The sequence below is a fragment of the Rhincodon typus genome, chromosome 9 (assembly GCF_021869965.1).
Source record: "Rhincodon typus isolate 14 chromosome 9, sRhiTyp1.1, whole genome shotgun sequence".
Classification (NCBI taxonomy): domain Eukaryota; kingdom Metazoa; phylum Chordata; class Chondrichthyes; order Orectolobiformes; family Rhincodontidae; genus Rhincodon; species Rhincodon typus.
In genome coordinates, this window is record NC_063340.1 from 617,146 (window position 1) to 638,450 (window position 21,305).

The 21,305-nt window shown below is 44.9% G+C and overlaps 2 protein-coding genes across 2 annotated transcripts in view; both read right to left on the reverse strand.

Moving 5' to 3' along the window:
* On the reverse strand, window positions 1-13,029 carry LOC125483976 (nuclear pore complex protein Nup133-like). Its single transcript, XM_048600881.1, has 6 exons — window positions 13,013-13,029; window positions 11,390-11,686; window positions 7,867-7,985; window positions 4,861-4,961; window positions 2,816-2,914; window positions 1-1,467 (listed from the first exon to the last, which is right to left on the reverse strand). Exons 1-6 carry the CDS (start codon window positions 13,027-13,029, stop codon window positions 1,324-1,326), a joined length of 777 nt encoding a protein of 258 aa, XP_048456838.1. The 3' UTR covers window positions 1-1,323.
* Window positions 13,030-16,957: 3,928 nt separating this feature from the next.
* Window positions 16,958-21,305, reverse strand: part of abcb10 (ATP-binding cassette, sub-family B (MDR/TAP), member 10) — a 31,646-nt gene continuing 27,298 nt past the window's right edge. Inside the window, exon 13 of the mRNA XM_020533813.2 lies at window positions 16,958-17,877. Coding sequence (XP_020389402.2) covers window positions 17,622-17,877 — 256 coding nt within the window. The 3' untranslated portion in view covers window positions 16,958-17,621. The remainder of the gene's footprint in view (window positions 17,878-21,305) is intronic.

Sequence of the window (21,305 nt, forward strand, 5' to 3'; positions counted from 1 at the left end):
CAAGCCCTCTAGCTCCCTTCTGTATTTTGAATCGTCATCGCTAGATATCTGTCCCCCTGCAGTGGTGTTGTCAGCTAACTTGTAGCTGGCGTTCGTTCAGTATTTGGCAACAGAGTCATGGGTACACAGAGAGTGCAGTTGGGGGCAGAGGACACATCCTTGGGGGGGTCCAGTGTTGAGTGTTATTGTGGAGGACGTGCAGTTACCTGTTGATTGCAGCCTAATTCCAGATATTTATTGGTTTTGGTGTACGTTTTGTGAGGACTCCATCAGGATTGCACTATAAACATCAATATGGATGGTGTGCAAGAGTCCTAGATAATAAGACCAGTAGACCTTGAGATGTAGAAGGAGAAGTAAGTCATGAGCCTCACTGAGTCTGCTCCACCTTCAATGATATCATGGCTGATCTGATGATCCTGAACTCTGCTTTCTTGCCTTCTCCCTTCAACCCTTGATTCTCCTACTGATAAAATATGCCCATCTCAGCCTTGATCATACTTAACCATTCAACCTCTACAGCCCTCTGCAGTAAGAGATTAATGTGCAAGATTAAAGCACATGGGATTGGGGAAAGTGTATTAAGATGGATAGGAAACTGGTTAGCAGAGAGGAAACAAAAGAGTAGGAATTAATGGGTCCTTTACAAATTGGCAAGCAGTAACTAGTGGGGTGCCACAGGTATCGGTGCTGGGACCCCAGCTATTCGCAATACATATGAATGATTTGGATGAGGGAACAAAATGTATCATCTCAAAGTTTGCAGATGATACCAAGTTGGGTGGGACGGTGAACTGTGACGAGGAAGCAGCGATCCTTCAGCACGATCTTGACAGGTTGGGTGAGCGGGCAAATCAATGGCAGATGCAGTATAATTTGGATAAATGTGGTTATTCACTTTGGAAGCAAAAACAAGGAGGCAGATTACTACCTGAATGGCTGTAAGTTGGGAGAGGGGAGTGTGCAGTGGGACCTGGGTGTCCTTGCGCACCAGTCGCTGAAGGTAAGCATGCAGGTGCAGCAGGTAGTAAAGAAGGCAAATGGTACGTTGGCCTTCATTGCAAGAAGTTTCGAGTACAGGAGCAGGGATGTGTTGTTGCAGGTATACAGGGCCTTGGTGAGGCCACATCTAGAATATTGTGTGTAGTTTTGGTCTCCTTTTCTGAGGAAGGATGCTCTTGCTCTCAAGGGAGTGCAGCAAAGGTTTACCAGGTTGTTTCCGGGGATGGCGGGTCTGACGTATGAGGAGAGATTGACTAGGTTGGGATTGTTTTCACTAGAGTTCAGACGAATGAGGGGGATCTCATACAGACTTATAAAATTCTAACAGGACTGGGCAGGGTAGATGCAGGGAGAACGTTCCTGATGGTGGGTCTGTCCAGAACCAGGGGTCACAGTACGAGGATTCGGGGTAGACCATTTCGGACAGAGAGGAGGAGACATTTCTTTGCCCAAAGAGCGGCGAGTCTGTGGAATTCATAATCACAGGAAGTAATTGATGTCAAAACACTGAATGTATTCAACAGGCAACTAGATCTGGCACTTGGGGCAAATGAGATCAAAGGTTATGGGGAGAAAGCAGGATTAGGCTATTGAGTTGGATGATCAGCCATGATCGTGATGAATGGCGGAGCAAGCTCGAAGGGCTGAATGGCTGCCCTGCTCCTATCTTTTATGTTTGTATGTTAACGATTCCACAGATTCACAACCCTCAAAGAAATGACTCTTCTTCAGAGTCTTAAGAGGGCAACCCCATTACTCAGATTAAGCCCTTCAATCCTACACTTTCCCACAAGGGGGCACAACCTGGCAACAACTACCCTGTCAAGACACCCAAAAATTATACATTCCAGTAAAATCCCTTTACTTCTAAACTCCAACAAATACTAGCCCAAAGTACTCAACTTCTCCTCAAATAAAATCCCTTCATACCCGAGATCAAACTTTTCTCTGGACTGCCTTCAATTTCCGTAGGTCTTTCGGTAGATAAGGGATCCAAAACTGTTCACAGCATTCCAGCTATGGTCTGACTAGTGCCTTGAATAAGACTTGCCTATTTTTATGCTTCATTCCCTTTGAATGAAAGGTCAATCCCCCCCTTTACGTCCCTGTTACCCACTGAATCTGGATGCTAACTTTTTGTAATTCATGCACTAGAACACTTAAATCCCTCTGCGCTGTAGCTTTCTGCAGTTTGTCCCCATTTAAATAATATTCAGCTCCTCTATTCGTTCTGCCAGTGCCAAACCTCACATTTTTCCCCAAATTAAATTTCATCTGCCAAATTTGGGCTCACTCATTTAACCTGTCTACATCCCTGTGGGGACTCTTTGTGGCCATCCTCATTACTTGTCTTCCCATCTATTTGAGTATCATCTGCCAACCTAGTTTAGTATATTCACTTCCAAGTCATTAACATATATTGTAAATAATTGTGGTCCTAGCACATATCACTGGGGACACTCCACTAGTTACAGGTTGCCATCTTGAAAGTGCCTATTTCATCCAAAATCTGTCTTCTAGTTAGCCAATCCTCTACGTGCATTAACATGCCATCCCAATTACTCCTTAAGTCACCTTTATGGGCAGCATCTTATCAAACAACTTTTGGAAATTGGCAGTTTGACAACCCTCTGGGACTCTTCCTGAATCAAAGGATTCTTAGAAGATTATTGCCAGTGCATCCCCTCACAGTATGGCTACTTCCTTTAAAATCCTACAATGCATTGCATCATGTCCAAGGGACTCAATGGCCTTTGTGATGTTCACTAAACAGTTCATCCACAACAGTCGCTCTCAGCACAGAGGTCCTCACCTGCAAGGAACTATACTCATCCGGATGAGATAAAGCGACGAGGTCTGCAACATACGGGAGATCACAAGGTGGCAACTGGAATTCTTTACACACAGAAAACTGGGAAGAGCAGGGGGAAAAAAAAACAAAATTTTATAAAATCTCCAGAAACATGCTGAGTGAAACCTGTTATGTACAATTTATTTTTGTATTAAATATTTCTAAAGCTGAAAAGCATGAGATTCAGGTCTAAATATGAAGAATTTTAATCATAATTTAAATTCATAACTCTCTTTATCCCAAGTTCTCCAACTCATATCACCATGATTCCTTCCTGGTTTTCTATAACATCTTAATTGAAATAAATGGGAGCAGCTGATAATCCACAACGGGGAGGGGGTGTCTGTGCGTGCAGGTACATCCACACGGGTGTGTGGGTTGGGCAGTGATGGTTCCTAGTTGGAATGCCTGTCCACGAGAAAACGCTTGCCTCATCCTGTCTTTTCTCCTAACGCAACATTGAAATGGATGTTGCTTCCCGACACTTTTCATTGCACTTAACTGAACGGGACCATGTTTACTACGCATTAACATTTTACTAAATAGATTGTTTTAAGACAAGGGTAGCATATTTGGTCGGGGACAACTTTTATTTTGGGTTTACAAGCTTAATGTAATCCCCACTGATCAAATTGCTGTCACTGCTCTGCCTGCTGACATGAACTGCTTCAGCTCAGCATCAATCCTTCCCCCTACGAGTGAACAAAGCAGCACAGGAACATGAACAGGCCATTCGACACTTCAAACCTGAATTCAGCATCAGATACTAGACGGACAATTTCCTTATGAATGGATGACAGCATCCAGAGTGAAAGATGGTAGCAGTTATACCTATACATGTCGGGTGCTTTCCCCTGGGTTATAGCACATTATTCCTTCACCATCTCGCCAACTGTTTAGCATAGGACAGTTTGATATTCATGAAAAAGTTCAAGATGACCAACAAACTTATGGAGATCCATGGCTACAGATAGAATAGGTACACGATGGCTGGGTCTGCGGTTACCCACAGCCCTTTCAAGATGCACCTCTGGGGTATATATGAAAGACAAATGAAAAAGTTTAAGTCTATTACAAAAAGGGGTCCATAAGAAAAAGGATGTAAACGCACTAGATGGGGCATAGTGGAGACTCATAAGGATATTGTCAGGACTGGAATAATGCTGTTATGAGATAAGACTGGACGGCTGGGATTGTTCTCCCTGGAACGAGGGGGCTGAGAGGAGATTTGATCAAGATGCCCAAAATTGTGGCGGGCCTGGATACACGGGAAGGGGCTTGTCGTCTAGCAGAAAGGTTGGAGCTAAGAGGTATTGATTTAAAGAGACTGGTGGTAGGATTACATAAGGAAAAATGTTTTCATTCAGAATGTTGTAGGGATCTAGAAATCACTGCCTGATAGGGTAGTAGAGGTAGCTGAATCATTTGAAAACGGTGAGTGGATATGCACCTGAAGTCTTGTAACTTACAGGCTATGAACTAAATGCAAGAAATTGGCATTTGGCTGTGGGGCTCAATTTTCAGCCAACACAGACATAATGGTCATCTTCTGTGTCATAAATTCTTTATGATTCTAAGAAATTTCTAATTGTACATCTTCAGGATGGCCTCAAAACATTTACAACCAATGAAATAAATGTGAAGTGTAGTCACTGTCTTAAGGAAGGAAACATGGTGGCCAGAGTGTGCAGGAACATCCCACAAACAACATCGTGAAATATCAGATGATCTACTCTTGTAACGTTGATTGGAGGATACACACTGGTAAGTACACCAGGAATAGTTTTCCAGGAAGTGCAGTGGGATCATTTATATTCACTTGAGTGAGCAGACCGAGATAAGGTTTAACGTTTCATCTAAAAGAGAGCACCTCTATCAGTGCAGCACTGATGGGTCAAGTTGATTTTGTGCTCAGAACATGGACAGACACTTGAACTGATAATCTTTTAACAACTGGAGATTCAATGGTCAGCAACATGTTGAAACATGGAATGAGTGCTTATTACCTTTGAAATGGGCATCTGGCCAATCTTCCAGACAATCAGTTTTTCACCACAAACCAGCCAGGCCCATCCATTTTCACTTATTTTAACACTTAAAGGTTCATCTGCTAAAATAAAAGGTGGAGTAAATAAGAACATCACTTAGAACAGTCTCACACATATTGTAATACACCTATTACAATAATAGAGCAATACCTTGGCCCCAAAGCCCCTCAATCGCCAAAATTGATGATTTTTTTTCAGCTACATTGAGAAAATCAATTTAGCAGAGGCATCCTTGCGGATGTTTCAGACAGTTTACTAGAATAACATGTTAAGTATCCAACCAAGGACCTGGCTATTTTGGATCTGGTAATGTGTAGCCAAGAGGAAAATTAATAACTGATATCATAATAAAAGATTTCCGAGGAAAGAGTGACCGTAACATGGCAGAATTAAGCATTCAGCCTGGGAGTGAGAAACTCAGGTTGGAAACAACCTACAGATTCAAGAACAGCTTTTTTCCTGCTGTTACTAGACTTATGAATGGACCTCTCATATTAAAGTAGATTTTTCTGGACACCTTCTCTGTAGCTGTAACACTATATTCTGCATTCTGTTCTATTACCCCAATGTACTTATGTAAGGTATGATTTCTCTGGATAGCATGCAAAACAATACTTTTCACTGTTTCTCAGTACATATGACAATAATAAATCAAAACAAACTTGCTGTACTTAAATATAGATAATCACAACACAATGAGGGCCAGGTTAGCTGGAGCAAACTGCGAAGGGAATATAGAAGAAAAGAAGGTTGATGAACAGTGACAGACATTAAAGAAAATAGTTCAAGGCTCAGAACAAAGATATATCCTAGTAAGAAAGGAGGATTCTAGGATGGGGATAATCCAAACATGGCTAACCAAGGAAGACAAGGATAATGTTACAATCCCAGTGATGTTATTCCTGGAAAAATCAGATCTCACATTGAAGCCTGACTTGATGGATCATATTTTAAGTTTTAATTTTATAAAGTGGTCTCTCACTGAAACATTAATACACAATGTGGCAGATTTCACTAACAATAAAACAGAATATTAACAAAAGAAGTGGAAATAAAATGAATAAATGAAACAACAAACTTATAATGGTTTCAAAAAGAGTTTTAAACATTTAAACGGGAATGGAGTATAAAAATCGGGAAGACTTGCTAAAACTGTACAATGCACTCCTACACCCAAGGAAAGATATACTTGGAGCGTTGGCATTGGAGCCAGTCCAGAGAAGGTTTACCAGGTTGACCCCTGTATGGAAGGACAGCCTTATGAGGAGAGGTCACGCATGTTGGGCCTTTACTCAGTTTAGAAGAATGAGCGGCAACCTCGTTGAAACAAGATTCTAAGGGTATTTGACAGGGCATACATAGAAACATTGTTTCCCTTTTTGGGAGAGTCTTAGACCAGAGGGCAAAATCTCAGAATAAGGTTTCGCCCATTTAAGACCAAGTTGAAGAGGATTTTTTTCTCCTCACAGGGTAGTGAATCTGTGGAATTCTTGACTGTAGGGGGCTGATGAAGCTGGGTCACTAAATATATTAAAGGCTGAGATAGACAGGTTTTTAAGTCAGTCAGGGAATCGAAGGTTATGGGGAAAAAGGACAGGAAAGTGCAGTTGAGGGTCATTAGATCAACCATGCTCTTGCTGAATGGTGGAACAGACACAGTGGGCTGAATGGCCTATTTCTGATCCTCCATCTGATGGTCTCAGTTATTGGGCACGTTCAAGATAGAAATTGATCGGTTTCTGGTGAGACACAGGAGCATCTCATCAGTCCCGGGGCACAGCTTCCTGACTCCAGGAAGGTCAACTGTAACAGCTGGAGAGGGACAGATGGCCATTTGTTGGGATATGGGTCAACAGGCACAGGTCAGCTCAAGAGATCTGGATTCTTGAAAGCTAACAATTGGGGTTCAATAACATAATCCACTGTGGTGTCATCACATTGCAATTTAAATCTGACCCTTTTAACCTGCACATCCTTTTGGGGAAGCTCCTTCTCATCAACCTAGTCTCCGAGTCCTCGATGACTTCTACTTGAAATATCCATCAGCATCATCTTAGGGACTGGCTCTGCTGCTCCTATCACATCATAATTATGTCTAGAGCCTCCTTCAGCCTTGGTAAATAAAGGGATAAGGTCACCATAGTCAGTCAGAAGATAGGGCTGCTCTCTTGTTACAGAGATGTCTGATGGTGGTTCAACCTCAGGGTCACCACACCTCAGATGATGGGACAGGTTGAGAAGCAAAGTCCTTCATAGTAATCTCAGCCGGTGTGGGAATGGAACTCACACTGTTAGCATCACTCTGTATCACAAATCAGCCAACCAGCCAAATGAACTAACTGACCCCCTTTTCAGTAAATATCCAGTTATGAAGCACAAGTACTGGCACTGTATGGACCAAACCTTCTATTAAATCAGTGCAGAGGGCTAAACCACCGTCACTGTTGCTGTGCTCAGCCAGTGGTTTCCACTGGGATAACAGATCAGTTTCATCGCCATGACACATCACAAGTTGTCAGGTTAATGAGTGCACTTACCCTGACCGCTGCTTCATAATTACCGCTCATTACAGTGTTATGCCAAAAGCTGACAATGCAGAGTGTTCTGTGTAGAGTCCCTGCTGTGTTCCACTTCATTACTTGGGAAGACGATTGATGCTTATATGTCACTAAAAGGATGACATTGTTTCTGTACCTAGGCTGTCCTTGACAAACAATTCTAAAGGCAGAAATAGTGCAGACGCAACATTTTGCCTGTGGAACTTTGCAGGAGTTCAGTAGATAGTACAGTATCCCTTTAAACATTTAAAAAGCAATAAAGCAAAATTTAACTTTTTACGCTTAAGGTGAAAAGCAAACTTTACTGCCTCAGTGAGTACAGGAAACATTATACTTAGTGATTCAAAAGCTCCAAATCAATTATTTATACACCATTTAGTTGGTTAATAATAAAACAAAAAGTTACCTTCAGCTAGGGTTATGGCCTCCATAACCTTAACAGGAAGAGAAGATCCAAAACTCCTGATTTCATAGTTGAGCGTCTCGCCGACTGTTTGATACTGTGCTCCTCTGGTTGGGGTTGGACTTGAAAAAAAAAGTAATTCCAGTCAAAATTCTCAATCGCTATATTTGAAACAAATGCCATCATACTTGGTCAAAGTATATTCTTACCGTTCAAATTTAGCAAATCAGTCAGAAACAATAGCAAATGTTCGACAAAAAAAAACTCTAATTTCACAGGGCCAAAGGAACACAGAGCTCAGAATGGCTAACTTTTTTTTTTAGTAAACTTCAGACGATTCCAATAGTAACAGCATCTGTGTAATCTCACTGTAATATAAAGAGAGATTAGGGAATACCAGAGAGGTCAAAGACAGACAGATATCATAAACTATTGAGTGAGAAAGGAAACTAAATTTCATTTACAGAGAATCTAAGATAACGTTATTCAAATTCTAAAGAAAAACCAAGTTTGCAATATTGGCGCCAGGATGATAGAATTCAACTTTGCCAGTACAGTGAAACAAATTGTCATGTGAACAATACAAAGTATTTGAGAATATACGAAGTCAACAGAAGTCTACATTCTGTGCTTGAAACTGTTAATGTGCACGACAGCTGAACATTTTTTTGAATAAACTGGTCACTTTACGTCATAACTCTGAAGCTATCATATGCCGAGGAGGAAAACTGAATCCCTCTCTTGGTGATAGTGGTATCTGGAATGTATGATTCCATCAGTACGACTATGTCAGGTTGTTGCTTATTTAATCAATGGAACAACTTTCCAAATTTTGGTACATCTCTCCTGATGGTGGTAAGGAAGAATTTGTGGATCGAAAGGGTTGTGTTTGCGGTTTCTGGTGCCTAGGTCAACATCTTTCTGCGGTACCAAACTCCTGTCACTATGCAAGAGTAGTTTCTTCTCCCTTTCTGTTCTAAAGCACTATTCACTACAAGGGATACTTAAACAGCCTAAAATAAACACCTGTAAACAAATAGTCAATAACCCAGCACCTCTCTCAGAACTCGAAATCTAAACTGTAACTAAAACCATGTTTTCTCCCTTCCTGAAAGTACAAGTCAAACTTCAAGCTCCATTTGGATCTGTTCACTTCAGAACCCAAGTTTCCAAAAGATGATCTATCATGAACCCTCATCACAATAAAGTGATCACTTACTATTTGAAGGTAAAGAGATTAGCTTTGAATTTAGCCGCTGGCACAAACATTACCTAGTCCATTTACAACTAGATTAAATAAGTGAATCACCTCTCAATTTACATCTTCCAAAGAATATGCATGATTTAAATAAATGTTGCACATTATCCAAACTCTCTATTTTCTCAGGAGATAGTAAGAACTGCTGATGCTGGAGTCTGAGATAACACAGTGTGGAGCAGGAGGAACACAGCAGGCCAGGCAGCATCAGAGGAGCAGGAAAGCTGACGTTTCTGGCCTGCTGTGTTATCCCCACTGTGATATGTCTATTTTCTCAACAGTTCTGAATACTCCTTTTGACATCCTTTGAATAGTTGCATTATCCTAAATGTGGATCATACCAATTTATTGAAGCCAGGATTACCTGTTTGTGTGATACTTTCCAATATTGAGTTCCATTTACCATCTGTCAGCATACTTTCAAAACCTCCTACAGCACAACCTGACAAAACCATGCTGGCTTTCCTTGATTAATCCTTGCTTCTCCAAATGAAGATTAACTCTGTCCCACCTCTGATGTTAGGCTCACTGACCTACAGTTCCCTGGTTTATCCCTACCACTCCATTGTACCACATTAGCTGTACTCCAGTCCTCTAGCACCACTCCTATGGCCAGACAGGACTGAAAATTAACGTCAGGACTTCAGCAATCTCCCTCCCCATTGCCTCCCACAGCAGCCCAGGATACATCTCATGTGGGTCTGCCCTGTCTAAAATCCTTCTTACTCTGTCTATACCATTTAATATTGGAAAAGTTGAAATCCCAACGATCATCACCCCTATTATTTCCGCACATCTCTGAAATTACTTCTACCTTTCCCTAATTATTAAAGGGTCCTACAGTACACTTCCATCAGGTGATTGAAGCTACCTCGCTGAATGTTTTTAAGGCAAGGCTAGATAAATTTTTGAACAGTAAAAGGAATTAAGGGTTATGGTGAGTGGGCAGGTAAGTGGAGCTGAGTCTCAAAAAGATCAGCCATGATCTTATTAAATGGCAGGGCAGGCTCGAGGGGCCAGATGGCCTACTCCTGCTTCTAGTTCTTATGATTGCTGCTGTTTTTAAATTCTACCCATAAGGCCTCAATTGAGGAACTAAGAAATCATCCTTCGACAAAACAAAAAGAAAACTCAAAGTGACTCCTTGATCAATACTGCAACATTACCACCTTGTTTCTACCCACTCATCTTTTCTAGATTCTATACCTGAAAATATTGTTGCAGGATTGCATCCTTCTGTCTACCTATGTCCCTGGCATCAATATGAACCATAACCTCAGAAATAGTAAGAACTACTGATGCTGGAGTCAGAGATAACACACTGTGGAGATGGAGAAACACAGCAGGCCTGCTCCTCTGATGCTGCCTGACCTCCTGTGTTCCTCCAGCTCCACATGGTGTTATCTATGAACCATAACCTTATTGTGCACCCCCGACCACACACCCAAAGGCCCTGAAGCTGTTCAGTGACATCCTTGACCCTGTTCCCAAGAAGTTGACACACCATCCTGGAGTCACAACCACAGAAATTGCTCTCTATTAAGTCTTCAACACTACTGCCCTTCCTTTCATAGAATCCCTAGTTCGGCCCAACAAGTCCACACTGACCCATCCCCCTACAACACACCTACTCTCCACATCCCTGAACACTATGGGCAATTCAGAATGGCCAATCCACCCTAACCTGCACATCTTTGGACAGTGGGAGGAAACCGGAGCACCCAGAGGAAACCCACGCAGACACGGGGAGAATGTGCAAACTCCACACAGACAGCTGCCCGAGGGTGGAATCAAACCCAGGTCCCTGGTGCTGTGACACAGCACTGCTAACCACTGCGCCACCATGCCTCCCCTTTCTTTCTGTTCTCCCACTCCTGGACTTGTGCAGAGGTAGCATCGCTCTGACGATTTTCCAGCACAAAATCTGCTCGTGTGTGAGATGCGCCCCGGGGCTTTCTTCATTACACGCCTGCCTCCCCGACTGGTCTTCGTCCATCCCCTGATTGCACTTCCTTATGGTAGGAGGTGACCACATCTAAAAACATGCTCCCCGTGTCCGGATGCACTGTCATGTGACCAGGTGATACTCAAGCTGGTGAAACCTGTGCTCATCAGTAGCATCGAGAAACTCCCCCTTAACGCAGGCTGTACAACATTTAGCACTGAGCTCCCCGATTAAAGTGGTTAGTGTCACATAGTGTTTTGTGGGATCTTGCCGTGCCGGGGATGTGACAGGCGCCGGTCAGAGGAAGCCCTAACAACACTCACCGGCCGCACAGGCTGGAGCGCCAGGACGGAGAAAAAACGCCGCTGGCCGACACATTCCGCCGGCCCTGCACGGGGAAGCCGCCGCCGCTCCGGGTCAGCGGGGACCCAAAGCAACCTGAGGGGGGCCGCTTGGCACCACCAGGAGTTCGCGGGGAAAACATGCTGAAGGTAGCGCCAGCCCCGCTCCCGGGCTCTCCCTCCCCCTCCGGGACCCGCCGTTTAGGCCTCAGGCCTTCCGAACTCCCGCACGCGCCGCCAAACCACTGCGCCTGCGTGACCCGCCAGGCACTGCAGCATCTGATTGGTCACATTTGGGACGTAGACAATATAAACACATTCCTGATTGGTGCGAACTTTACATCCTTTGTAACGGAGGTTCCCATCGGTCAACAGCTGCCGGTGACGCTATCGCCCCGCGATGGCCTGCTGTGTTCATCCAGCTCTACATCAGAGAGAGAGAGAGAACAGTTGGAGAGGCAAAGGAAAGGATAAGTCAGCCCAGGAGAATGTATAGGACTGTTAACTGCCAGCAATGGGTAGTGTGTAATAGCAGACCATGGCATAACAAATAGGAGCAAATTACTGCAGATTCTGGCACCTGAACTGAAAACAACAAATGCTGGAGATCACAGTGGGTCAGACAGCATCCATGGCGAGAAAACTGGAGATTGGCCAATGTTGTCCCCTTGTTTAAGAAAGGAAGCAGGGATAGGAAATATTAGGCCAGTGAGCCTGATGTAAGTGGTAGGTAAGGTCTTGGGGAAGATACTAAGGGACTTACTTAGTAATCAGCAGGAGGTTTCCTTGCCCATGTTTGACGTGAAGCCATGAGACCTCTTGGGGTCCAGAGTCACTGTTGAGGACTCCCAGGGCAACTCCCTCCTACCTGTATACCACTGTGCCCCCACCTCTGCTGGGTCTACCGTGCCGATGAGACAGGACATGTACAGGGATGGTGATGGTGGTATCTGGGACATAGTCATACTCACAGAATCATACCTTACAGACAATGTCAGGCTGTTGCTTGACTAGTTTGTGAGACAGCTCTCCCAATTTTGGCACCGACTCCCAGATGTTAGTGAGGAGGACTTTACAGGGTCAACAGGGCTGTCTCTGCCATTGTCTTTTCCGGTGCCTAGGTCGATGCTAGGTGATCTGTCTGGTTTTGTTTCTTTGAGACTTTGTAGTGAATGGTGCAACAGAATGGCTTGCTAAGCCATTTCAGAGGGCAACTGAGAGTCAACCACATTGCTGTAGGTCTGGAGTCACATGGAGGCCAGACCAGGAGGTGGCAGATTTCCTTTCCTAATTGATATTAGTGAACCAGATGGGTTTTTCCCGACAATTGACAATGATTTCATGACGATCAGTAGATTTTTAGTTCCAGATTTTGTTTTCTTTGCCTGTGACCGGCTCTTGTAGCCAGGGTTTATGTGGCTCGTCCAGTTGAGTTTCTGATCAATGATAACCCCCAGGATGTTGACAGTGAGAGATTTAGTGATTGTAATACTGTTGAATGTCAAGTGACAATGGTTAGATTGTCTCTTATTGGTGATGGTTATTGCCTGGCACAAATGTTACTTGCCAGCTCTTGATGCATTTGAACATGGACTGCTTCAGTACCTGAATACTACAAACATTAGCGAACATCCCCACTTCTGACCTTATGATGGAGAGATCATTGAACCAGCTGAAGATGGTTGGATATAGTACACTACCCTGAGGACCTCAAGCTGAGATGACTGAACTTCAAGAACCACAACCACCTCTCTACATGCCTGGTACGACTCCAGTCAGTGGAAAGTTTGGCCACAATAATGCATTGATTCCAGTTTTGCTCGGGCTCCTAGTGGCTAGAGCGGGGACCAGTGGCCCAGTGTGGAGCATGGAAGCCCCCTGCACTGGAATGCTGCGGAGAGACTGTGATGTTTGTCTTTTTAACTCCGCTTCTTGTTTTTCTAACCATGGTTGTAATATGTATAGCTGTAATGTAACATTTTTTCTTTTTCTACTCTATAACTAAGGATTGTACCTAGGTATCTTTTGTACCTAAAGGTGATGCTGTAAGTGGTGATTTATAAACTTTTCACTGTTCATTTTGAGGGCATATGACAACAAAGCTAATTTAATTTGATTCAATTTAATTGATGCCACACTTGGTTGAATGTGGTCTTGATATCAAGGGCTGTCACTCTCACCGCTCCTCTGGAATTCAGCTCTTTTGGCCATATTTGAATCAAAGGCTGTAATGAGGTTACGAGCAGAATGGCCCTGGCAGAACTCAAACTGCGTGTTCCTCAACAGGGATAGTAGGAACTGCAGATGCTGGAGAATACGAGACAACAAGGTGCAGGGCTGGATGAACACAGCAGGCCAAGCAGCATCATAGGAGCAGAGAGGCTGACGTTTCGGGCCGAGACACTTCATCAGAAAAGGGGGAGGGGAAGGGGGTTCCGAAATAAATAGGGAGAGAGTGGGAGGCGGATAGAAGAGGGATAGAGGAGAGGATAGGTGGAGAGGAAACAAACAGGTCAAAGAGGCGAGGATGGAGCCAGTAAAGGTGAGTGTAGGTAGGGAGTTAGGAAGGGGATAGGTCAGTCCAGGGAGGACGGACAGGTCAAGGGGGCGGGATGAGGTTGGTCGGTAGGAGATGGAGGTGCGGCTTGAGGTGGGAGGAGGGGATAGGTGGGAGGAAGAACAGGTTAGGGAGGCAGGGACGAGCTGGACTGGTTTTGGGATGCGGTAGGGGGAGGGGAGATTTTGAAACTTGTGAAATCCACATTGATACCATTGGGCTGTAGGGTTCCCAAGCGGAATATGAGTTGCTGTTCCTGCAACCTTCGGGTGGCATCGTTGTGGCACTGCAGGAGGCCCAGGATGGACATGTCGTCTGAGGAATGGGAGGGGGAGTTGAAATGGTTCGCGACTGGGAGGTGCAGTTGTTTATTGCGAACCGAGCGTAGGTGTCCCCTCCACCCACAGATCAACGAATACCGCTCACGCTTGGACATAGAGCAGTTTTTCCGCCGCCTCCGCCTCCACGGTTACTTCTTCAACCGTGAACCTAACCCTCCCTCTACTGACCCCTTCTCCCGCCTCCAACACAACCCCTCCTCCTGGACACCACCCCAAGGCCTCCTACCCTCCCTCGACCTCTTCATCTCCAACTGCCGTCGAGACATCAATTGCCTCAATCTCTCCACCCTTCTCACCCACTCCAACCTCTCCCCCGCAGAACGTGCAGCCCTCCGCTCCAATCCCAACTTCACCATAAAACCCGCGGACAAGGGAGGTGCAGTTGTAGTATGGCGCACTGACCTCTACATCGCCGAGGCCAGACGTCAACTCTCCGACACCTCCTCCTACCGCCCCCTTGATCATGACCCCACCCCTGAGCACCAAACCATCATCTCCCAAACCATCCACAACCTCATCACCTCAGGTGACCTCCCATCCACGGCCTCCAACCTCATCGTTCCCCAACCTCGCACTGCCCGCTTCTATCTCCTTCCCAAAATCCACAAACCTGAATGCCCTGGTCGACCCATTGTCTCCGCCTGCTCCTGCCTCACCGAACTGATCTCCAACTATCTAGACTCCATTTTCTCCCCCTTGGTCCAGGAACTCCCTACCTATGTCCGTGACACCACCCACGCCCTCCACCTCCTCCAGAACTTCCAATTCCCCGGTCCCCAACACCTCATCTTTACCATGGACGTCCAGTCCCTCTACACCTGCATTCCCCATGCAGATGGCCTTAAGGCCCTCTGCTTCTTCCTGTCCCGCAGGCTCGACCAGTCCCCCTCCACCGATACCCTCATCCGCTTAGCTGAACTCGTCCTCACACTCAACAACTTCTCTTTCAATTCCTCCCACTTCCTACAGACAAAGGGGGTAGCCATGGGTACCCGCATGGGCCCAAGCTACGCCTGCCTCTTTGTAGGTTACGTGGAACAATCCCTCTTCCGTACCGACACTGGCCCTAAACCCCACCTCTTCCTCCGTTACATTGATGACTGTATCGGTGCCGCCTCGTGCTCCCACGAGGAGCTCGAACAGTTCATCCACTTCACTAACACCTTCCACCCCAACCTTAAGTTTACCTGGACCATCTCTAACACCTCTCTCCCCTTCCTGGACCTCTCTGTCTCCGTATCGGGCAACCACCTAGAAACCGATATTCATTTCAAGCCCACCGACTCCCACAGCTACCTAGAATACTCCTCCTCCCACCCACCTTCCTGCAAAAATGCTATCCCCTATTCCCAATTCCTTCGCCTCCGCCACATCTGCTCCCAGGATGAGGCATTCCACTCCCGTACATCTCAGTTGTCCTCGTTTTTCAAGGACCGTAACTTCCCCTCCTCGGTGGTCGAGAACGCCCTCAACCGTGTCTCCCACATCTCCTGCACCTCATCCCTCACACGCCGTCCATGCAATAAGAACCAAAAAAGAATCCCCCTTGTCCTCACGTACCACCCCACCAACCTCCGGATCCAACGCATCATCCTCCGACACTTCCGCCATCTGCAATCCGACCCCACCACCAAAGACATCTTTCCCTCCCCACCCTTATCTGCTTTCCGGAGGGACAACTCTCTCCGTGACTCCCTTGTCCGCTCCACACTCCCCTCCAGCTCCACCACACCCGGCACTTTTCCCTGCAACCGCAGGAAGTGCTACACCTGCCCCCATACCTCCTCCCTCACCCCCATCCCAGGCCCCAAGAAGACTTTCCACATCAAGTAGATGTTCACCTGCACATCTGCCAATGTGGTATACCGCATCCGCTGTACCCGGTGTGGCTTCCTCTACATTGGGGAAACCAAGCGGAGGCTCGGGGACCGCTTTGCAGAACACCTACGCTCGGTTCGCAATAAACAACTGCACCTCCCAGTCGCGAACCATTTCGACTCCCCCTCCCATTCCTCAGACGACATGTCCATCCTGGGCCTCCTGCAGTGCCACAACGATGCCACCCGAAGGTTGCAGGAACAGCAACTCATATTCCGCTTGGGAACCTTGCAGCCCAATGGTATCAATGTGGATTTCACAAGTTTCAAAATCTCCCCTCCCCCTACCGCATCCCGCCCCCTTGACCTGTCCGTCCTCCCTGGACTGACCTATCCCCTTCCTAACTCCCTACCTACACTCACCTTTACTGGCTCCATCCTCGCCTCTTCGACCTGTTTGTTTCCTCTCCTCTATCCCTCTTCCATCCGCCTCCCACTCTCTCCCTATTTATTTCAAAACCCCCTTCCCCTCCCCCTTTTCTGATGAAGGGTCTAGGCCCGAAACGTCAGCCTCTCTGCTCCTATGATGCTGCTTGGCCTGCTGTGTTCATCCAGCCCTGCACCTTGTTCCTCAACAGGTGCTGCTTGAAAGCACGATTGATGACACCTTTGATCGCTTCACTGATGCGAGTAGACGCATGGGTTGGATTTGTCTCGCTTTGTGGGTACAGGACATGAAATGTTCACTCTGCTCTCTCACCACAGCTGTTGCCGCATCAAAGTTTTCCAGCAATTTTTTTTGTTATGAAAAGTAAAATACAGACTCAATTTAAAATAGGTTAGAAATTGATTGTTTTTATTTTACTGTAAAACTGATACTACAGATTGGGTCAAACTTTTGTGAAGCAATTGAAAATTCATATTTATAAACACTAAGGATTGATTATTCAATCACACTTCATCTATTAATCAAACATTTCACAAAATACAGTCTGTACAGTGATGAGTTTCACCAACTACTTCAAGTGTTTTACTTCATTATCGCAAAGGAATCTGGTATCCCTTGTACCATCTGGAGAAAGTTACAGAACAAATGTGAGACTACTCCGTCCTTTGAAGATGGTTCCCAAAATAGATAAAAAATGTTTTTAAAACTCTGTGGCAAAGAGAAGCTTTGGCCATTTAAAAATCTGCTTTTATCTTTCCCAGAGTCACTGTCAACCTTTCCTTGTATGAGATCTCACACTGAAGACTTGTCCAACAAGGCCATGGAGAAGCTGTATCGATTGTGAAGCAGGCTTCCTCACTCTGTGGCTCACATTTGATACCTTTCACCATTTACTTCAGTGCTACAGCTGAGATCCTGAACACTGTTCAGAATTACAGGTTTCATAACCTATTTAATAGTCAGTGCTGCAGTTAATCAGAACCCAAGGCATTTCTTGGCTGTTTTGACCTGGAGGTATGTTTTTTTCTGAGAGGAGTAACATTTGGGAGCATTATACTTTCAACACAAGTTTTTGGTTGTTTTGTGAAATAGTTTGTTTCTCCACAAGCTTGCGAAATAATCCATCTGAATTTGCAAGGAGTTGCTGGTGGGTACCACACTCAACTATCCTGCCCTGGTCAAGGACTGCAACAGCATCAGCATTCTGGATGGTCGACAGGCGATGGGCAATGATCAGCACAGTCCTTCCTACCATCAATCGGTCCAAAGCTTCCTGCACCAAATACTCATTCTCTGAATCCAGTGCACTTTGGAGAGAAGAAATGTAACAGCAAAATGAACAAGGCAAAACAAAAGTCAAATTAAATAAAATCAGAAAATGCTAGAAGAATACAGGTCTGCAGCATCTATGGACAAAATCAACAGAGCTGAAATTACATAACTTCTTCTGAATTGAGAGGAGTGGAAAATTGTGTTTTTTTAAAATGCATTTGGCAGAGGGGGGAATCGTGTGAATGGAACAGATGATGAGGGAGCCTAGACCAATAGAATAGAATACAGGTGGTAAAGTAGCAAGATTTAAAACAGGTGGAAATGATAGGTGCAATAAGGAGAACATGGGTCCACTCTGCTGAGAGTGAAGCAAATTAGCCACAAATAGGGCACAGTCACAAAGGGGCTGTAATCAAAAAAAGGACAGAAGCCATCCTCTGACGTTCTTAAACACAATGTTGAGTTTTAGAGGCTGTTAAGTACTAAGCAGAAAATGAGGTGTTGTCCCTCCAGTTTGCATGGAGCTTTGTTAAAACACGGTAGAAGGACCAGGACAGAAAAGGGAACACGCCAATATAAAGACCATCGCATTGTGAGCAGTGAATGCAGTGGACTAAATTGAAAGAAGTACAATGTTGCTTCATCTGGAGCGGGTGTTTGGAGCTGTGGAAAGTGAGGAGACAGGTAATGAGAGGACAGGAGTTACACCTTCCATGAGGGGAACAGTGATGAAGTATTAATCAGGGTGGAGGAGCTCCTGCAGACTACGAACATTATACTTTTACACAGAATTATCTGACTGTTATGATCCAAATGAAATTTACATTCATTCAGGAGATTAAGATCAAAGTAAATTTAACTTAGAATAAACTGCTGTCAAGTTACTGAAACCACACAGTTTACAAAAATATATTCTTTCAGATAGGGTGCATAGGATACATTAACACTGATTTAACTGCTTATTTCATTCCCCGAATCCTGAAAATTAGGCCCATTTTATTAAGCCACAACATTTATTTAAATAATTAGTTGGACCAGAGTGAACCTGGGGGTAGAACGGTGGCAGTGAAGTTTCCTGATAAAAGCTTGAGGGGCAGGGCACAGATCAAACTCAATCAGAGCAGCAGCAGCTGAGGAATGGAATGAACCTACACAGAATCCAGAGGCAGAGCTGCTGAGGTGACATAGGGCGAAAAGACTGGCTGGTTGGGGACCAGCTGTAGGGACTGAGTATGTAGTACAGAGAGTGAGACCGAGTGTTAGGAGTTCTTATTTTTGTGGTTTGCAGTTTGTTCGGAATAGAGCGAGACAGATAAATAGAAATCTGATTTTGTGAGTAGTGGATACAGTTGATTACTTTGTTCCTAGTTTATTGTTTGTCGTTGGTAAGGTTCACAATGGCAGGAGAACTTGGCTTTGTGCAGGAGGAGCATTGCAATATGTGGGAAATTAGGGACGCTGATGAGGCCATCTGGGTAGAGTTTAGAAATCAAAACAGGCGATCATTTTGCTGGGATTGTACTACAGGCCTCCCAACAATCCGAGGGAGACAGAAATCACAGGTGTGACAGGAATAGGGTTACAGTAATAAGGGATTTCAACTTGTGTGTTGGCAGCAGTGGCCCAGAGATAGTACCCATCTACCTTCCTTCCTCCCCACACATACTTTAATACTTGCCCCTCATCCCCCAGCACACACTACAAAAAGGGGGACAATCCCTCCTAACCCACAGCCCCCTACTTGCCTGGGTCCAGGATTCCATTCACCCCTCTTTTTGGGACTCAATTCCAGTTCCAGTAGTGCCCATTACCAAGGTCTGGCACTGCTGGAGATTCCAGCAGCTCCAGAGGGGGGAGCCTCTTTACTGACGTTAATCTTTTCACAATAAGGCAATCACAGTTAGACAGGGTGGATTTTTGAAAGTGTATCCAGGAGAGCTTTGGTGCCAGTACATCAATAGAGATAGGACAATGCTAGGCCTAATCTTAGGGAACGAAGCTGGTAAAGTGGTTGAAGTGTCATGGGCAAACATTTGGGGATAGTGACCATAACTCTTAAGTTTCACAATCATTATGAAAAGGGATGAGGATAGTGCAGAAGTTAAGTGTATAAATTGGGGAAGGGCTAATTTCAATACCATTAGAAAGGATCTGGCAAATAAAGGCGGTGAGCAGCTACTTGCAGGTGAGTCTTCATTTGGAAAGTGGGAGTCTTTTACAAGTGCATAGGGCCAGTGTATTCCTCTAAGAATGGAGGGCAAGATCATCAAGTCCAGGAAACCCTAGATGTCAAGTGATAGAGAGCTTGGTAAAGAAAAAGCAGGAAGCATGTACTAAGTACAGAGCACTAGAAACAAGCAAGGCTCTTCAGGAGTATAGGCGGTGGTGGAGGGAACAGGGTGCTTTAAAAAATGAGGAGGACAAAAATGGGCCATGAGAAAGGCATTTCATAAGTATATTCACAGCAAGAGGATTATCAGGCCAAGAGTGGGGCTGATTGGAAACCGATGGGGCAATCTATGCATGGAGCCAGAGACTATTAGTGAGATCTTAAATGAATATCTATCAGCAGGATTCTCAAAGGAGAAACACATTCTAACTGGAGATTTCAGCTGGGATGGTGAAGTTCTACAGTTAAGATTAATAAGTAGGCATTAGATTGGGCATAGCTATTTGATATTTTAGGGGACATAAAGGTGCATAAATCCCCAGGCCTGATGAGATGTATCCCAGGCTGCTATAGGAAGCAAGGGAGGAGATTACTGGGGACCTGGTTGAGATATTTAATACTTTGCTGGCTTCCAGTGAAGTACCAGATGACTGGAGGATAGTTAAATTAGTTCCTTTGTTCGAGAAGGGCAGCAAGGATAAGCCAAATAATTACCAATCAGATGGTAAGATATCATGGTAGGGAACTGATTGGAAAAAAGTCTGAGGGGCAGGATTAATCAACACTTGGAAAGGCAGGGATTGATCAGGATAATCAACATGGATTTGGAGGGAGGTCCTGTCTGAATAATGAGTTTTTTTTTGAAAAGGTGACTAAATATGTTGATGTGGGTAATGTAGTTGATGTGATTTATATGGACGTCAGCAAGCCTTTGACAAGGTCTCACATGGAAGGATGGTCCCAAAAGTTAAGAGCCCATGGGATCCAAGGCAAGTTGGCAAACTGGATCCCAAATTGGCTTGCAAATAGGAGGCATGTTTTTGTGATTGGAAGCCTGTGAGCAGCAGTATACAACAGGGATCTGTGCTGGGATCCTTGCTGTTTGTTATGTACATTAATGACTTGGACAGGTGAACATACAAGGTATAATTAGTAAGTCTGCAGAAAATTGGTGCTGTTGATATTGAGGAGGATGGTCTCAGGCATGATATTGATCAGCTGGTAAATTGGGCAGGGCAAGGGCAGATGGAATTTAATCCTGATAAATGTGAGGTGATGCATTTTGGGAAGTTT

What these genes read in the sequence shown, in the direction of transcription:
- LOC125483976 (XM_048600881.1), bottom strand. An exon ending in CGCTCCAGCCTGTGCGGCCG is followed by an intron (nt 7,986 to 11,389) that starts GTGAGTGTTGTT and finishes TTTTTTTTCAAG; the next exon opens with TCCAACCCCAACCAGAGGAG. An exon ending in GGCCATAACCCTAGCTGAAG is followed by an intron (nt 4,962 to 7,866) that starts GTAACTTTTTGT and finishes TTATTTTAGCAG; the next exon opens with ATGAACCTTTAAGTGTTAAA.